The 18,755-nt window shown below is 37.9% G+C and overlaps 1 protein-coding gene across 3 annotated transcripts in view; it reads right to left on the bottom strand.

The window, feature by feature from the left end:
* Positions 1-15,329, bottom strand: part of PALLD (palladin, cytoskeletal associated protein) — a 194,993-nt gene extending 179,664 nt beyond the window's left edge. For 2 of the 3 annotated variants that reach the window (XM_062619734.1, XM_062619802.1), the window contains exons 1-2: positions 15,178-15,328; positions 11,155-12,201 (exon numbers count right to left, since the gene is read on the bottom strand). In XM_062619734.1, coding sequence (XP_062475718.1) covers positions 11,155-12,200 — 1,046 coding nt within the window. In that variant the 5' untranslated portion in view covers position 12,201; positions 15,178-15,328. Of the gene's footprint in view, positions 1-11,154; positions 12,202-15,177 lie in introns of all 3 variants that reach the window. The other variant, XM_062619889.1, reaches the window with a different exon arrangement.
* Between the last annotated feature and the right edge of the window lie 3,426 nt (positions 15,330-18,755).

Below are 18,755 nucleotides of genomic sequence, written 5' to 3'. Positions count from 1 at the left end.
AACACATCCAAATAGAACATTTGGTCATCCTATACTACAAGAGTACCCTAAACGCTGTTCTTTAGTGGGATGACAAATATTAAATAATCCATTCTTGAACATCACTGTGGTTCTAAGGTAAAAAGACCACTACTTAGGAGGTGAGAAAACTGATGCACTCACTAGCATTTCTCAAGATATGCCACACTGTTTTTGAAGGCAGATTAGTACGTGATCTAAATAGGCCTTGTCTTCACTGTATGTTTTGCTCCAGATGCAGAAAATCTTGATATGTGGACTTTCACGCCACAAAGTGAATGGAAAATGGAAAAGAAAATATTTGAAAGATGCATGTCATCTACCTAAAACCTGCAGGCCGCAAATTACTCAACGCAACACCATAATGAAGCTCAACTAGTTTATTAATACAGGGAAAATATAAAGGTAACAGTAGCAGGCCAGCCTACGTCGGAAGAAGTGGCCAGCTATATCTAGAAAAATCTCTCTAGAAAAATCTCTTTTCCTGGGATTTCTAAAGTGTTAGGCTCACCTAACACAGTGCCTGACAATGGACAAGCCTTACCTGAAATTAGTGAAAACAAAACAAAAAAAAAAGACACAAGAATGGCATAGCATGGTCCAGTAAACCAACAGTATAAAAGGAAACAAATGAGAAGGGAAGAAGAGTAGCAAGGGAAGAAGAGGAGAAGGGAAGAAAGGAAGAGAAGGGAAGAGTAACAAGGTCAAGAGTGCAATAGCTATTACGTTGACTTGTAAATGAAAAGCAAAAGTAAGGAAGATACTGTTGATTTAAGGAGGAGTAAGAAAAATACTCTTGTGACAAGAATAATGGGGATGTTGACAGATATTATACAGATACTATACCTTACTTTGAATGCAAATAAAACATTAAATGACAACACATTATTGCTGAGCAGGTTTCTGAAATGAATGTACTACAAGATTAAAATGGCTAACAGTTTTCTATTTACACTCAGCAATATTATATAAGCTGTTTTTTACTTTCAGATGATCTGCAATGCTCCATACACAGCGGATTACATTTTTGACCCAAGGAACTCCTTAGGTACACGAATCTTCCTCCATTCTTAACAATTACTCTGTCTTTGCATAAGACTAGTAAGAAGACAGATTAGCAGAATTCTACTCTGAAATGATAACTAGAAGACTATTGTAGACTCCTGCATAAAAGTATGCTTATCAGGCAAAACAGTTTCATAAAGAAAACCAGTCAGAAATCAGGGAGAATATAAAAAAACATTTCTATTTGGGAGCAATTTAAAAAGCTAACTCCATAAACTACTGCCATTAGGAAATATATAGAAAATTTTGGAAACACTTCTTGTTTTACAAAACGTGTAATAAAAGAACCACTGTTCCTTGCCACAGTGTTCTAAACATTAATAAACAATCATAACACTGTGAAATAATGGAATAGAAACTATTGTACAAATTAGGGAATTGTTTAGATCAATTCTTACTGTAAAATATTACATTTGGTAATAAACTGAAATAAACCCGCTGCTAATATACACAATAAATAGAAAATACAGTAGACCAACAGACCACAGTTAATGTGATAGAACTGCTGTGCTTACAGGTTGTTAACATACTTTGCATATGAGTTTATTGGAGTTAAAATGAAAAATGTCACTTCATCCTAAATCTGTCAATACCTGAATAAAAGCTATTAGAGACCCACTAAAGCAACCAGGACTCTGATAAAGCTGTAAGATTGCTAAAACACCTGGAGAAACACGTAAGTAGATGAATGTGTTAAAAGAAAAAAAAGGGGGGGGGAGAGGAGAGGCACTTGGCTATAGTTACAGTATTAGTGATGAAGTTTGACAAGTTTAAATGACAATTTTCAGTAAGAAAAATTAAGAAAAACAAACCCATAAATAAACCATTTGTATAGTCAATACTACCTCTGGAACAAAGTAATACTGCAGTTTCTTCAACAGTATTGTTACCTTTTTCTACCCTTTCTCAGAAAGTAGTAAGCTTCATTTTAAAAACACAGTCACAGGAGACGTGAAAGTCACATTACACCTCAATAAAATATCTTATATTTACTGTATAACAGATGTGGCTGTTAATGATTTTCAAGTCACAAGAGCCTTCTCCTGCCACACAGATCACATACTAATCCTTTTAATCTTTTATAAAGTACTTCTGCAGTCACTGTAGTTACCATGATGCTTATAAAGCCTAAGAAAGTCTGTTGTCAGAACACATTAGGCATCCTATTGTTCAGAAGCAAGTTTAGCTCTTGGGCTTTTTTTTCCATCTTAGTATGGCAAATGCTTTAAACAAATAAATCATAAAATACCTTCACTAAAGTTTCCATTTTTAATAACCTAAGTATGCATTTAAACTCATGAAAATGCAGGACATGAACCACCTGGTTTTAAACGATAACCTAAATAGTTAAGATTTTACAAATGGAGAAGTAACAGTTCTGAAGATGACTTATTAAAGAGCTAATACAAAAAAAGTGAGGAACACACCTAAAAACCCCAGATTGTTTCACACTAAGAATACTCAGGTTTGTCAAATATGTTCCATTAGCATACATACATAAATAGCTACTCATACTTGATAAAAAAATAACTGGCATTAAAGCCTTGCATTACAGAACTAGTAGAACACCCATACTTCCCACCAAGGCACTAGTGTTTCATTATAATTAAATTTACACAATAAGAAACATGAAGAAACAAAACCAAATGCTACCTCTAAACCACAGGTTTCTCATCTGAAATCAAGCACTTAGTAAAGAAGCAGAAATTACATCTGTGACACCCTTTACATTTGCAAAACTTAAGAACCTACTAACTGCTGCTTAGTTCACTCACTATTGGTTTATACACCTGGATTTCCACTCAGCTGTGTAGATTTATGTTAAGCATTACTTAATCTGACAGCCAATGTTCTTTGCAGCTCTGCTTGATAGGAAGACTATGGTGGAAGCATAATTTATTGCATGTTTTTGGGCTTTGAAGCTTTTAAAGGCTACAAAATTGGGTCAATTTTGTGAAGTTGTAGAAATCAAGGCAGTTGGGGTTTTATTATAAATTCAAGCATTGTACTTAGTATTTGTTTCTATATTTCTAAGAGCAGTTCTATATTACATGTAAGTAATGTTTCTAGGTGGTGTTTTTGGGTACCTGTTGCAGTGAAATTCAAACAACACTTATGAGAAGAAAAGGGTTATAACGAGAGCAAACAAATTCCTTAAGGCAAAGAAACCCTGTTCTTATTCTGTAGTAGGTGGAAAGTGCTTTGCCTTTTTTTTTTTTTTTTGTCAATTTGTTACAGAAGAAAGAGACTACTTTGCAGAAAACACTTCAATACCTGTTGTGCTACAGAATCTGGGTGAATATGCGTGAATACTTTTATCACAGCTCACAGCTCAGGGTAGGTCTCGGAAAATACTTCAATTACAGCTGACAGCTCAGGGCAGACCTCAGAAGTAATTAAATATTCAAATTGTGAGGCAAATGCTGAAGAGCTCTAGGTCACTCACAGCTGGGATTTGCTTAAGCTCAGTGTTATTTTAAGTACTGCACTGCTGATGCACTTTGAGGAGAGCTACTGATCAAGACAATAGTTTTGAGAGCAATATAGAAAATTTGTTTCAGCTTATATTTTATATGCTTCAGACCTTCTTTAGAAAACAGGTATCCTAGAACTTCTCAAACTACCTAATACTTTGCTAAGTCTTAAGCTGGCATCTGGGTTGTTTAGTCTGACCAGTGACTAAACCTTCATTGTTATGTATGTGATTTTTTGCTAGTAGTGATACTGGGAAATAAAGGGTTAACACTGTGCCTGCTTGCTTAAGCAGTCGCAGTGCTTGGTGAAGCAGAACCGTAGGAGTCAAAGTTGCTAGAACAGTGAAGCAGAATTGTAAGAGTTACAGCTGCTAGGCAGAATTATAGTAGATAAGATTCATAACTTAACATTTAAGACATTCTTGTTTAAATAGTATCTTTAGCAAAGGAAAGGAACAAAAGATAGCCAGAGTAACAAAATTTGCAAACTTGACAAGTTTCTGCTTTAAGATACACAAAACCGGCTTGTACCAAACCTGAGGTTTGGATAGGAGCTGAAACCCTATTGAGTCTGTGTAAAAGCAAGAGATTACTCGCAGTGATGAAGAGGAACTACAGGCCTTCATCCTCACGACCCCCTAACGACCACCACCAGGAGGCACTGCGCAGGCGCACCAATGGCACGAATGTCAGAAAACTAATTATAATACTAGACAGGAATAGGTTTTGCGTTTGTATTAGGCGTGAAGCAATCTCATGTTTAGGTAATCATAATATGTAATATAAACAAACAGAGTGGCAAAGGAAAGGTGAGCATGCTTTTGGAGGAGCAATCCCCATGCGCCTCAGTGCTGAATAAAAGCATACCTACTTTACAACTCTAACAAGTTGTGGAGTCTATCTGCGTATCAGTAGAACTAGTAAGTTAGGCATTGAATTTTGACGAAATATAGTGATTCTTGAAATGTAACTGTTTTCTTTTGGGATTCAATCCTAAGATTGTAGTTACAAGTTCTTCTGTCATAGTTTAGTTATTTTCCTCCTGCAGAACAAAGCTACTTTATTCAAGTTTTGTCACTCAAACCAGAATACCAGTTTTATTTTCTATATGATGCAGCTATGAACATCCAAGGAACTTAAGAGGCCTTCCCTGTCACATAGCCTTCAAATAAACACCTTGTCCTTACCCTACATCTGATGATTTCTTTGTTTATAATAAGATTCTGCAACCTTGTTATCCTTAGCCTTACAAGAAGGGCAACAGGTTAAGGCTGGCTTCTAGCCTGACTTTGGATTTCTTGAGGACTTTGAAAAGTTTAGGTCCAAAAAAGCAATGAAAAGGGAAAAAAGCCAGTTATAAAGGTTATTGGGATCCATAATAAAATGTGATGAATACAAAACCACCAAGCTAAAAGGTCAGAAATACCCAAGTAGTTTCTCTGGAAGACCTTTTGTTCTGCTGTAGATCTCCTGGATGAACTCATGGACACCAGTGCTTGATGCTGTCTAAATTTCAGCTGTGCTCATTACTAGGCTGGACTACTTCTTGAGTGCTGGGAAAAATAACAATCTATTCAGTGCTTTTCTTGTCACCATTAAACTATTGTTATTTCATCATGACTTTAAGAACTACAGCTTCTGCTTATTTTATTCCCAGCTGAGACAAAAAATGAAAATCACAATCATTCTCTACTTTTATCACACTTAACATACAGAGTTCCAAAAACATTATTTGCAGCGGCTATGTTATTGGAACTGGCTTTTCTGGGAAAAATCAGAACAATTGAAGCCTGAATTTATTGCTGAGTGTAATAAACACAGAGTTTATTGCTGTGTGTGAATGTAGAGACTGTGGTAATCCTGGCTCATGACCCTCTCTGCATCTCCTGTTCAGCAAGCTTTGCACATGCCAAGTGGCTTCTCTTACTCCTCATAGACTAGGTAACTGCTCTGCTTGTTCTATAGCCCTTCTTTTGGCAGCAACATTTATACCCATTTCATAGAATCATAGAATCATAGAATAATTAGGGTTAGAAAGGACCTTAAGATCATTCAGTTCCAACCCCCCTGCCATGGGCAAGGACACCTCACACTAAACCAAGGCTCTGTCCAACCTGGACTTGAATACCATCAGGGATGGAGCATTCACAACTTCCTTGGGCAACCCATTCCAGTGTCTCACCACCCTCACAGTAAAGAACTTCCTCCTTATATCCAGTCCAAACTTTCCCTGTTTAAGTTTTAACCCATTACCCCTTGTCCTGTCACTACAGTCCCTAATGAAGAGTCCCTTCCCAGCATCCTTATAGGCACTCTTCAGATACTGGAAGGCTGCTATGAGGTCTCCACGCAGCCTTCTCTTCTCCAGGCTGAACAGCCCCAACTTTCTCAGCCTGTCTTCATATGGGAGGTGCTCCAGTCCCCTGATCATCCTTGTGGCCCTCCTCTGGACTTGTTCCAACAGTTCCATGTCCTTTTTATGTTGAGGACACCAGAACTGCATACAATACTCCAGGTGAGGTCTCACAAGAGCAGAGTAGAGGGGCAGGATGACCTCCTTTGACCTGCTGGTCACGCTCCTTTTGTTGCAGCCCAGGATATGGTTGGCTTTCTGGGCTGCGAGCACATACTGCCAGCTCATGTTCAGTTTCTCATCGACCAACATCCCCAAGTCCTTCTCCGCAGGGCTGCTCTGAATCTCTTCTCTGCCCTACCTGTAGCTGTGCCTGGGATTGCTCTGACCCAGGTGCAGGACCTTGCACTTGTCATGGTTAAACTTCATAAGGTTGGCATCAGCTCACCTCACAAGCATCACATCCCTCTGGATGGCATCCCTTCCCTCCAGCATACCAACCAAACCACACAGCTTGGTGTCAACGGCAAACTTGCTGAGGGCGCACTCAATCCCACTGTCCATGTCACCAACAAGGATGACACATGTATTCAGCAGTTTTCACAAAATGTTTAATATATTTTACATCTTTTTCTTCTGAGCACTTTCTTCAAAACCAGTATTTTTAGGTATTTAAATCTCTTCAGTTCATATGCTAATCTCCATCGATTTTTCCAGAGATATTACAAATCCGAAATTCTGTCTAATGAAGCAGTTGTCTAAGTACAGTGCTCTAGGAAACTAGATTTTTTATTACCAAAATACAAGAGAATGGTCAATGGTATTGTATCATTGGTGTTTTGCCTTTTTTTTTTTCCCCTATCCATACAAATTTACAGAAACGTTCCTGAAAGTGGAACAAACAGCAAACATTCTTCACTAGCTCTGAAACACCTCATCAGTTTTAAATAGGCTTGTCTTTCCTACTGCAGCATATTGGCTATTTACTGGATACTCAGGATATACCACAAAAATCCCTTTCAGCTCCAGAAAGAGGAGTAATGATATTCCCAGGTGATAATAGCTAACTGTTTTAAAGTTTCTAGGAATGTTATTATAATTTAGAATCCACTAATCCCCTACTAATTTTTCTGCATGCTTTCCTAATTTCTAAAGGAAGGAACCCCCTTCTTTCCCCAGGATTCGAGACAGGACTTTGGCGTCTTACCCAAACAGCAGCCAAGTATTTGCCATGTCCTTACACGCTTATCCCAGTCACTTAACCGCCTTCGTTCTATGGGCCCCGCAACAACGCAATAGGTGAAGTGCTCTATACTTCCCCCTTGCGCAGCTCCGCGCTCAGAAGATATCCAGCCTGCGAGAACCCTGCCCGTGCTGTGTGCGAGTGACCTCTTCAGACAAGTCAGCGTCATTACAGAAAGGTCACGGCGCAGAATTGTATTGACAAAATGAGTAGTTTTTGACCTACAACTGTGCCTCTCTTTGATATCCATAATGAAATGGAGACTAAAGTGGAAATGTATTTTTAGGAAACGTCAGAAAAGTGATTTTTACCAGTAACTAACTTTAAGTATATTCACAAATGTCTGTGCTGCTGCCAGATAATTATTAATAATTACTAACTAAAACCAATTCAAAGGTGGACCATAAAAGTACATTAAATCATTTTTACTCCCCAAAATACCTTTTGTAACTCAGTAGGTCTGAAATATATGTTAAAAGCATAATAGCCTGATGGTGGTTGCACTGAGTTTGTGTAGTAAGGTTTTGGACAGGCTACAGGCACGGCTTCTGTGAGAAGCTCTTTAGAAGCTTCACCCATGTCCAGTAGAGCCAATGCCAGCTGGATCCAAGATGAACCAGCCGATGGCCAAGGCTGAGCCCATCAACAATGGTGGCAGTGCCTCTGGGATAACAGTTTTAAGAAGGGGGAAAAGTTACTGGGCATGAGCAATTGCAGCAGGAGAGAGGAGTGAGAATATGTGAGAGAAACACCTGCTGACACCAAGGTCCATGAAGGAGGGGGAGAAGGAAGGAGGCGCTCCAGGCATCAGCACAGCAGTTCACCTGCAGCCTGTGGTGAAGACTATGGTGAGGAAGGCTGTCCCTCTGCAGCTCGAGGAGGTCCACGGTGGAACTGATATCCACCTGCAGCCCCTGGAGGATCCTAGGGATCCTAGGGATCCCAAATGTGTCCCAAAGGAGGCTGTAAGCCTGAGGGAAGCCCGTGCTGGAGCAGGGTCCTGACATGACAGTGACCCCATGGGGGACCCACGCTGGAACTCTCTGTTCCTGAAGGACTGCACCCCATGGAAGGGACCCATGCTGGAGCAGTTCAAGTAGCCCATGGGAAGGACCCACGTTGAGGAAGTTCATGAAGGACTGTATCCTGTGGGAGGAACCCAGGAGCAGGGGAAGAGCATGAGTGCTCCCCTTGAGGAAGAATGAGTGACAGAGACAATGTGATGAACTGCCCACAACCCACATTCCCCATCCCCCTGTACCACTGTGTGGGGAGGAGGCTGAGAATTCGAAGTAAAGTTAAGCCTGGGAAGAAGGGAGGAGTGAGGGGAAGGTGTTTTTAAGATTTGGCTTTTATTTCTCATTACCCTACTCTGATTTGACTGGTAATGAATTAAACTAATTTCCCCAAGTTGAGTCTGTTTTGTCTGTGATGGCAAATACCAAGTGATCTCCCCATCCTTATGTCAACTCACAAGCCTTTCACTGTCCAGCTGAGGGGGAGTGACAGACCAGCTTTGGTGGCATCTGGAGTCCAGTCAGGATCAACCATAGTGGTTAAAAACATTAAAGCCAGCAGAAACAGTGTTTCATTGTAGTAAAAGGGTATTGTCTCAGACTGACTCTCAGTACCTAAATGGGCTTATTAATGACTTGATAAGTAGTATGCTGGAAAAAAAAAAATCTTCCTCTCCCACTTTCTTAGCAAGAAATTTTCTTACTAAGTTTGAGGTTCAAGCTACGGAAGTGTTTTCAAAATTCAAACAGTAGAAAAACTAAGCTCCTTTGAGGTAACAGGTATCATGTTGAATTCTCACTTGTAAGAAAGCCAAGTAAGTTCAGGGTTTTTTTTCTTGTAGTTGCATTAGCTGTAGATATGAATTGCAGAGCAACTCTTTCTTCCTGTGCCATCTTCTGGCATAGAGATGAGGCATGTGCTTTTGTCTAGTGACTGCAGATGGAGTTTCGGGTGACTTGGTCAGGTTAAATATCTAACCTACAGATGGGTAAAATTAAGTGACAAGGTCTTTAGTATTGTTTAGCAGGTTGGTTCTAGGTTTTTTTCCTCCAAGGGTCCTCTGTCAGCTGCTATTACTCTGTTTCACAACTCAAAAGTACCAGTACCAGTATGTTAGTTGTCATATTACCTAACCCAACAACAACAAAAGAATTACTAGAAGTTAACAGCTTGTCTTGCCCTAGTGTCCACATCAGGCAGGCTGCAATATCTTATTGAGAGGGAAAGAAGAATCTAAGAGAAGAAACACAAGAAGGAGGATTCCCTGACTGTCATAATTCTGTGACTTCTTCAATTCTCCTTTCCTGTTTCATGAAAGTCTGAAGAAGAACTGGAAGTCTTTTGCACCCGTAACTGTGATTTTTGTCCTTTTTTCCAAGCAGATATTAAAACAAAGAAAAACAAAAAAAAACAAATAAACAAACCCCCAACCAAACTACTATTAATGACATGACTTGGCTGTCATATTGCTTGATGGGCATTACAAATTTAAGCATTACAATTCTATTTTTGGGGTAAGCTTCCTGGCCTTCTGGCAATGCTCATAATATAAGTCCTCTCTTTAGCATAGATTTACAGCTTGTCCTAGTTTGTAAGATCAGCTGGCTTCCATTGTAGCACAATCTAAACTTGAGTACATAACCAATGTAGTCAGTGTGTTAAGGTACAACTTCTTCCACTTTATATATAAAAAAAACTGAACACGCTTGATGTCTCTATAAATGATTGTTTGACCCCATAAAAATTTCAGTTTCTCAATATTCAGCTTGTCTGGGATACATTTTACTGGACACTCAGATAAGGATAAAGGCAATATTGTTGTCTACAACAGCCACCAACAAGACTCTCTGGAGCTACTTCCTACAATGTAATTTTTCACTGTAATGATTTTTCAATGTAAATTTTCATGCATATATAAGCACATACAGCCATAACCTGACTTTTCAAAGCTGTAGTTTTTCAATCTTGTTGACTTCATAGCAGGAGATAAGAAGAAATCTAAAGCACAACAGATGTTACAGGAAAGTGATTTATATGTTCCTTTAAGGAAATGTGAACTTTTAAAGAATTATGTTGTCTTCAGATGTAACTAAACTTATAGGAAGTTCTCAGAGTGGAACTATGAATTCCCTCCCGTCCAAATAGGACTTTTTGGACAAAATTTTCCTTTGAGAATATCAAATATGCTTAGTTGACCTTAAACCAAAATAGGTTGTGAGGAACTATATAAGCCAGAGGTACAATCTACCTCTGTGTGATAAGCAAGTGTATCAGCACTGCCTCAAACCTGTGAAGTGGCAAAACAGTGTGCAGTGCTGGATGACCTTAATTTCTATTAGTTTTAGAAGAAAAGGAAAACAGTGGAAAGAATTATGAATTATTAATAATAAAAAACCCAAAACACCTAACCCAAACTTATGCAGCAGTTACTTTCATGTTTTGTCATCGAACAAAAGCAAATACAAATAAACATCTCTGTAAATATTTGAAAGAAATTTTGATATGGGTTCTTAATGTCTTCTAGAAATGTCTTACACAAGAGGATATTTGGCTAGGCTTAGAAAAATTAGGTTATCTCATAGTATAGACTCCAAATCCCATTGGTATGGTCCTTGGAGACACTCTAATTGACAGAAAACCAGTATCGATTGCCTGATATATGCTCTTCAGGGGCAAATTGCGAGCCTTTTACCTAGATTAATGAGGCTACCAGTCACACAAAATCTTGTCAGAGCAAATTCCATTCCTAATTTTGCAATACGGCTCTTGAATCAAGGACTTCATTTCCAAGCAGAAAACAATGAGACACTCTAGAGGACTAAAGAGGTCAGAATCCCCATGCACTAACACTGCATGATCCGCTGTTCTTACATGACTACCTTTAAGCAAGTCCACTATGATACCGGTCCTTAGTTTATGTTCTACAATCAGAAGATGATGATATCCGGTGACTTAGTTAAAAAGCATAAAAGGCATGCACATACCTGACATCAGGGACTGGATTGCCAGCAACTCTGCACTCCAGCAATACTTTGTTTCCTTCAGCAATTTCCTGGCTCCGGAGCTTCTGAGTGAATTGAGGTGGTGAAAATTGATTCTCTGCCGTGTTGATGAAGGGGTAGCAAAGGACTGTTTCACTCTGAGAGATGCTCTCCTTTTCAGAAAAGTGTTCTCCATTGAGATGAACTTCAGGTAATTTTGCCTCAGCCTCAGTCTCTTGATATGTCTTGTCAAACTCCTGGTTCATGGAGGTACTTTCAGCTAGTTGCCTCTTTTTAGGAGACAGGTATCCACTATCTGGAGAAGAAGAGTCCCCATCAGGACTTCGGCCTCTTGTCTCTGATGCCTGTCTAAATATAGGCGACAGTTCCTCTATAAATGTGGCAGCTTTGTCACACAGCTTGCTCCTGAAAGGAAATTCTCCCTGGGCTGATGAGTCAGACTTAGGGCTTGTCTTAGGTACACCTGGACCATTATCCTCTGAATGTTTCAGGCTTTTAATGAAGCTGGGACTAGCATTTAGCAAAGGTGAGGTGCTTGCTTGCTTCCTGGAAACTGTGATAAAACTACCTGCTGTTTGAGGTGTGCTGGGTTGCTCTTTCTGATTGCTTGGGAGAATATGACTTGCGGCACATGAATTCAGACTGCCTGCTTGAGGCCTCTGTAAAGCATCTTGCTCATGCAGTTTGGTAGCTCTGAAAGAAGCAGTTTCTGAAGTGCTAGAAAGAGAGGTGTTGAAATAATGATTAAAGTCCGGTGCTGCATTCTGATCCTCCTTCATGGAATTGGCAATAGCTTCCTGAGCTATGTCAAGGCTCTTACACATCTCTTCCTGGGTAAGGAAGGCAGAAAGTTCATTTGAAAAGTCCCCATTCTGTACGTCTGACAGGGAATCAGAGAAAAAGTCATGGTAAGATGAAGCTTCTGACATATTTTCAGGATATCCCTTGTTGATGCCTCTCTCTGCACAGTAAGCCTCCTTCAGCATTAAAGAAAGAGGTAATGCCTGCCCACAGCTTCTGTCTTGCATGCTGGAAGACACAAATGCAACTCCTTAATGAAAAAACTTCTCAGTGAAAAACCTCTGTTATATCCTCGTTCCCATAAGCTAGACACAAAACTGGGAGAAGAGCAGAACACAACAGTGCATGAAATAGTTACTGTAAACCTTGGTTTCTATTAGAATGGGCCAGGGCTGCAAATTGTCTAGGTGGAAATGAGAGCGCTCAAGATCATATTTCTCATGCTTCTTCCTTCAGAACTATGAAGCCATCCTTCATATATTGCTGAGCACAAACTCAGTTCCACTGGAGCAATCTGAGTGATCTGTTATTTCACATCTGATGTGTTACTTCACATCAATGCTATTACACTTAATTTGTTTCTGGTTTTAGGCTTATGATGATCTGGGGAATATAATTACTTTTCTCTTTGCTATAACACTGCCTCCCAGGTGCTAAACCAGCAAAATCTGAGAGGGAAAAATATTGTAGTTGAAAGCATTATGAGAAGCTACACACAGATGTTTGGATTAAAAACTCCAAGTTATCATTTCTGTTTAATGTTGGCAAGTGTTTAATATTATTTTACTTCTTGTGTTATTGTTTTTAAATTGTTACCTTTCAATACAATTTAGTAGCACTTTCCTTAACACTGGTAAGTGGAATCTCAAACTATCACATGCTAAAAATAAACCACTAAAGAAATAGATTTCACAACCTATGTACCACCCTGCACCATGTAAGTGTATAATATATATTCTGTACCAGTTTCACAAAGTACAGAAGCAACTATACATCTCCAGTTTTTCCACATGATTTCAGAATGAGGATGCATGTTCTCTGTCTCTGTAAAGGCAGAAAAAGCAGGAAACACGACATCAGGGAAACCAGTCTTTTCCCAAGGGAAGGATCTGCCTGAAACTCTCTCTTTTAAATTTATTTGTCCTGCTGGTCACTAGATTGTAGGTGATCTATCTTAAAACTAATTGCTGCTTCTTGCAAAGCATTTAATTAAGTTGAACATCAGTGGTTTTAATTAACCCTGAAAATTTTCCTTTTTATCATAGTTTCTATGAGATTCATTTGATTAATCTGTACAAGATTTTAAAAAATACTATATATTCTCTCAACGGTCCAAAGTATTTCCTCACTGATCGATAAGTGGCTTGACAGTTATGAGATGTACTCGGATGTATTTTACATCAGCTCATGAAATCTCCAATTACCTTTAGTCACTTCACCAGGGCTTACCCAGCATGTAGTCTTTAACTGACTGATAGATTCTTGGAATTCTTGGCCTGGCATATGCATCTCCTGATGTGCCTGCTTCTCTTGCCAACAGATTACAACTCAATACATAAAAAAGAAGTATGAGGAAAATAAAACATTTTAGGATTTTATGTGTTTTTATAGAATACCACGATAGGTTTATTCTTTGCTGGGATTACATCTATCTTTCATTTGTGTTTACAGGGCAACAAATTTAGCTGCCATGACAATCTCTTTCAACAAAATCTGAAAACATATATACAGTATAACTGACTACCACATAGCAGCTTTAAAGAATGAATCTGAGAAGCCAAGCAAACAGTTGGTCTAGAGGCTCAGCTGTTAAAGCATAGACTGGATGAATACCAGGAAACAAAGGGTTAAACCTGAAGAGTTGCTGTCTTCTTCACCTTAAGTTATTTTTCAACACTGTATTCAAATGAACAAAGGGGCTAGTTTACTGTTTAGGTAACTCATAAATATCTGTGTTCAAATGACATCTTTATTTAAATCTGATTTATACTGGTTCCTAGCTTGATCACATCTCAAAGGGATATATTACATATTCACATAAACTTCTCTGACTTTCAACACCAAGTTGCTCTGGTGTTTCAATGGTTTACAGTTGAAGGCAATCTTACCAATTGCTAGTCACCCAACATCATGATTAAAATGAATGTAATATGAATTAGCATACCTCCTCCTTATACTCAGCTTTATCATTAGAAAAATATAATGGCTGTGTATGTTATAATTACTAAAGCCCAGTGTCTAAATTTAAGTAAATCAATCTGTAGCTGTGTGTTTAGATAATGACTAATTTAAAAATGTTCTGATTATTGGCAATTTCTAATGCTGATAAGTCTTCTTAGTAAGAAAAGTCTGGTGCCTAAATAAGGATTTATATGTCTAGCTTTAGACAGCTGAATGGAAGCTTCCAGTTATAAGACTTTTTTCCAGCCACACTGTAATACATAAAGCAACTATTCTTTTAGAGCAACTTGTAACCACAGCAAACCGGAGATGAAGTATCGCTAACCCTATCAAGTGGCATATAAGATCATAATTAGAAATTTCAAGTGCTATTTCCAGCTTCTCCAAGCTAAACTACAAAGTATTTATAACAGTTTTCATCATCATTACTCATTAGGTAACCTAGAAAGGAATATACTATAGCATTTAAAGACACAAACATAAAATACAATGTTGCATGCAGATCAGTGTTTAGCTACACTTCCAGCATTATTATGTATAAACCGTTCTGGAGGTCCTATTTGTTATATGTTTAAAAATTACTCACAAGTAAACACAGATTTTAGTATTATGCTATTTAAGTATTTGTTCAGAAAATAATATAGATGCTCTATGGAAGAACATGGTAAATAGTAAATTCAAAATGTACTGGATTATAATAATCTCAGAAAACATTTGAATAATTAATCAAATTAAGGTATTCAAGAGATAAATAATGAAATTTGGAAAACCACAGAAAATCAAAGGACTCATTACAAGAGAAGTATACACATCCTGAATTTGCGAAACCTGTCCAATGAAAATTATTACTTAAAAAAAATATGACCTAAGGGCAATCTGATCAAAGAAATAATATGAAGGAAGATACATTTATCTAGCGAGACCTTTAAAAACAAACACATAGTTTTCCTCTGACTTTTGAAATCCTGCAAAATTACTCCCCAAAGTACAGTAATTAAATTTAGCAGAAAATATAAGACAGACCTTGCAATGAACAGACCAATACGCAGAGTCTCAAGTATAATTAATAGCAGGTAAAGATGGCTTTTTTTCTTTCTGTATCTAAATTGGCTTGAAGTTGCTCCAGCTATTCACTAAAGATTGCTTGGTCCTCTGTAAGCATCAAGAAGACTGTGGCCTGTGTGTTACATCTGTCCTCTGTGACTATGTAATTCTTACCCCACTCATCTATATTTGGTAACTGAACTCATGTTTCAGCAGACTGACACTATCTGGAATTCCAGTAGAAGCAATGTTAGGCCTGTAAGAGGCACACAGTTCTGCTGCACTTACTACTCAGAAATTCAGAGAACTTAACCATTTAAATAAACATTTTTTGTTGTATTTAACATAGTATAAACAGGCTGGTTTAAAAATATTAATCTGCGATTTTAGGGTGTGATTTTTGATCACTATTAAAGGGCCCGCCTCCACAGGTAATAGAAAACACAGTGTGTAAAACTTAATTTTAAACAATAATTTCTTTCTATGGGATTCTGTATTAACAGTTTTTTATTTTTTAACAAAATTAGCTAATTTTATGACTATAAATAATTGGATTTTCTATTAAAAAGCATTTAAAATTAACAGCTTCCTTGTGCACCTTAAAATCTTCCAGGAAAAGAAAAAAAAATTCCCACAGGGTCATAGAATCATTTAGGCTGGAAAAGACCCTTAACATTTTTAGAGTTATCAGCCAAAATGGTCCATCTTTTTTGTAGCAATAAATAATTATTAACCTGTAACCACACACTACACTGTATAAATTTACCTACTGAATTTTCACATCTCAAATGAAGTAATCCTACAATCAGAAAAGAATTCTCTATCTATCTCCCTCAGAAATGACACACAAAATCCCTGGAAAACATGCATGCTTTAAGAAGACCCCACAATTATGACACATGGATTAATACTGAAAAAATTAAGATATGTTTCTAGTTTCTATGGCCTTGTAGAGTGTAATGAGTAACACAGTCAACTCTCACTTACTGTCTTTGTAAGGAAGTACTTTCACCTCATTAAGAACTCCTGTGAGAGTTTTGTCGAAGGGAAGACTTTCAGTCCAAGAGCACAGTTGTACCTTTTCAGGCGCATCATTTCCTCTCATACCCCATAAAAAGAAGAAGCAAACATGAAGACTGCTGGTATAATCTACAGACTCTTTCACGTAATTTCCAGAAATAAAAGCAACATGTGGGTGGGATTGTTTTTGCTAGACTGCAGCCTACTGGGAGTCAAAGTCCCTAGAAGAAGAGATAGGAGAAACTGTAGCTCCAAAGAGATGTTACAGATCTCTGTCCCCTCTGTCAGCATCCATTGTATCTGCTCTCTGGTTTGAATTAATTTTGTGGGCTGGCACTTGTTCTTAGTGCAAGGTCTTCCACATATTGCCTTGCATTCTTTACTGAAGTTTATTCCTTGGCAACAATAGACTGGCAGTGGGCCCACTCTTGTGATGGAAGTGCACAAGAGACTCATAGCTCCTTATCAGTTCCAGACCAATTTAGGCATTACCAAGTACTAGTATCATACATTTTATTTCAGGAGTTAATATAGTTAACATATTTATTATGTATGTTAATATATAACATATTATATATGTTAATATAGTTAATATATTTTTCTTTACATCTTCATACAGCCAATCACTGTCCCCTAATCAGAGCTTCAATAGATTCACTGTTGGATTGGGAATACTTACTGCACAATGTATATAAACCTCATTCTCCTGACATGGGATCCTTACAATGTGGTAATGAAATTGGTAAAAAGGTTTTATTTCAGGTTATTTTACAGTGATTTCGGTATAAAAGTGTGTCAGATAAAAACAGAATTGTCATTCTAAAAATTCCAGACTAACAGCTGTATACAAAAAAGGAGTTGGTCATCTAAGAGTTAACCACTGTATGCCTAATTTTTAAGCAGAGACCCCACACAGTGGGATCCAGGCCCTGTGTCAGGCACCCAGCCTCTCCACTAAACGCATAAGAGTCAGCTACCTTGGAATGGGAGCCAAAAATAGCCTGCATATAAACAGCAACAAACTGCCTTGGGCTATCTTCAGCATTTTCTACAGGGAGGGCCTGGATGAAATCTTGGTTCTTAGAGTTATGTTTGAATTGTCACTTCCGTGAAGAAAATATACCTGCCTGGATACACCTGCAGGGATCATTTTTAAAGGACGTGAGCTTTTATGAACACAGTTGCACTGGTATCTGTGTAAATCAGGTATGCCTATTACTTTTTGTACAGCATGGTAGAAACAATTGCTCCAGAAGTGAAAGATCTGTGTTCAATATATTCTACTGGCTTCAAGTGTTAATGAAATACTTGTCATAACTTGAATAATGAAATACTTGTCATAATGTGCATAAACTCATTATGGCAGGGTTTTATACAGCTATATTAATCCTTGAGGAAATTTTCTCCAATATCATTCTACTAAGATTTTGGAAATGCTTACATCCTTTGACCTGTGATTAATCTCTTGGAAATGTACTTAATTTTTGATCAAGACCTTCCATTTTTATAGCAAAAATAATGCCTGTGCTCCTTTACAATGGTGGTAGACAGCAGGAAATCACTGTAAGCAAATGCTATAGAGACTAAAACTTTGGAACAGTTACACACTTTGAAAGATTAGTATGTGCAGTAATGCGCAATGATGTAGTAATTTAGTATTTACATGTAAAATGTAGAAACTATGAATAGCATACAGACAAGATAAAGGTATTACACCAGAAATAGACCCCATTCCTACTACAGTACCATGGAAAATTCAACCGATGAACACAACTCCATGGACAGAATACTTTCACTACCAATAGATTTGATGGAACATACCTAGACAGGTCTACTGAAAACCCAGTAATAGTTTCTGACACTAGTCAGCCCAAGTCATTAAAAACCTTCTGTCATAAACTGTAAAGCTATTCTGCTTGTGCAAACTTTCCATTCCATCTGATGAAGATGCGACATGGTGCAAAAGCTTTTAATTTTTGGCTAAAACCAAAATATAGTAACAAGCATGGGTCTTTACCCTAGTAATTTGTGTACTTACCTGAAAAAGCAGAAAAACACTGTAACAGGCCCTGTTATTTTGTACCTTGCTCTAAATAGCAGAGTAAAATACAAGCAGATAGGCAATCTACAAGACCTAAAGTCAAACAGCTCTTCAAGTAAGAATCATTAAGAGCTGTTTCTACTTTAAGCAGCAGAGACAGATATAACCCCCTTTACTAGCTGCCACAGAATCTTCCACTTATTTTGAGTCACTAACAGACATTTTCTTTTCCACGTCTAAAAGTTAAAAAAATAAATAATCTGGCCACCTGTGCCTAAACATAGTTGGTCACTGCCTTGCTGTAGTTTGATGCTATGCATGGCTTTGGGTTGGTTTTCGTTTGTTTTGTTTGTTTATTTGTTTTTTTCTTAAGTATCCAAACATGTTAAATTTTGCTTGTAAATATATTTGTAAATAAATTTATTACCTAGTTAGAACTAACCTGTGTTTTTATAGAGTGCACTAGAAGTACCTACCTGCCATATATATATGAAAG

This window comes from Pezoporus occidentalis, unplaced genomic scaffold (genome assembly GCF_034315485.1).
Source record: "Pezoporus occidentalis ecotype Australia unplaced genomic scaffold, CSIRO_AGI_Poc_V1 ctg1, whole genome shotgun sequence".
NCBI classification, from domain to species: domain Eukaryota; kingdom Metazoa; phylum Chordata; class Aves; order Psittaciformes; family Psittacidae; genus Pezoporus; species Pezoporus occidentalis.
This window is presented reverse-complemented; position numbering and strand designations above follow the sequence as displayed.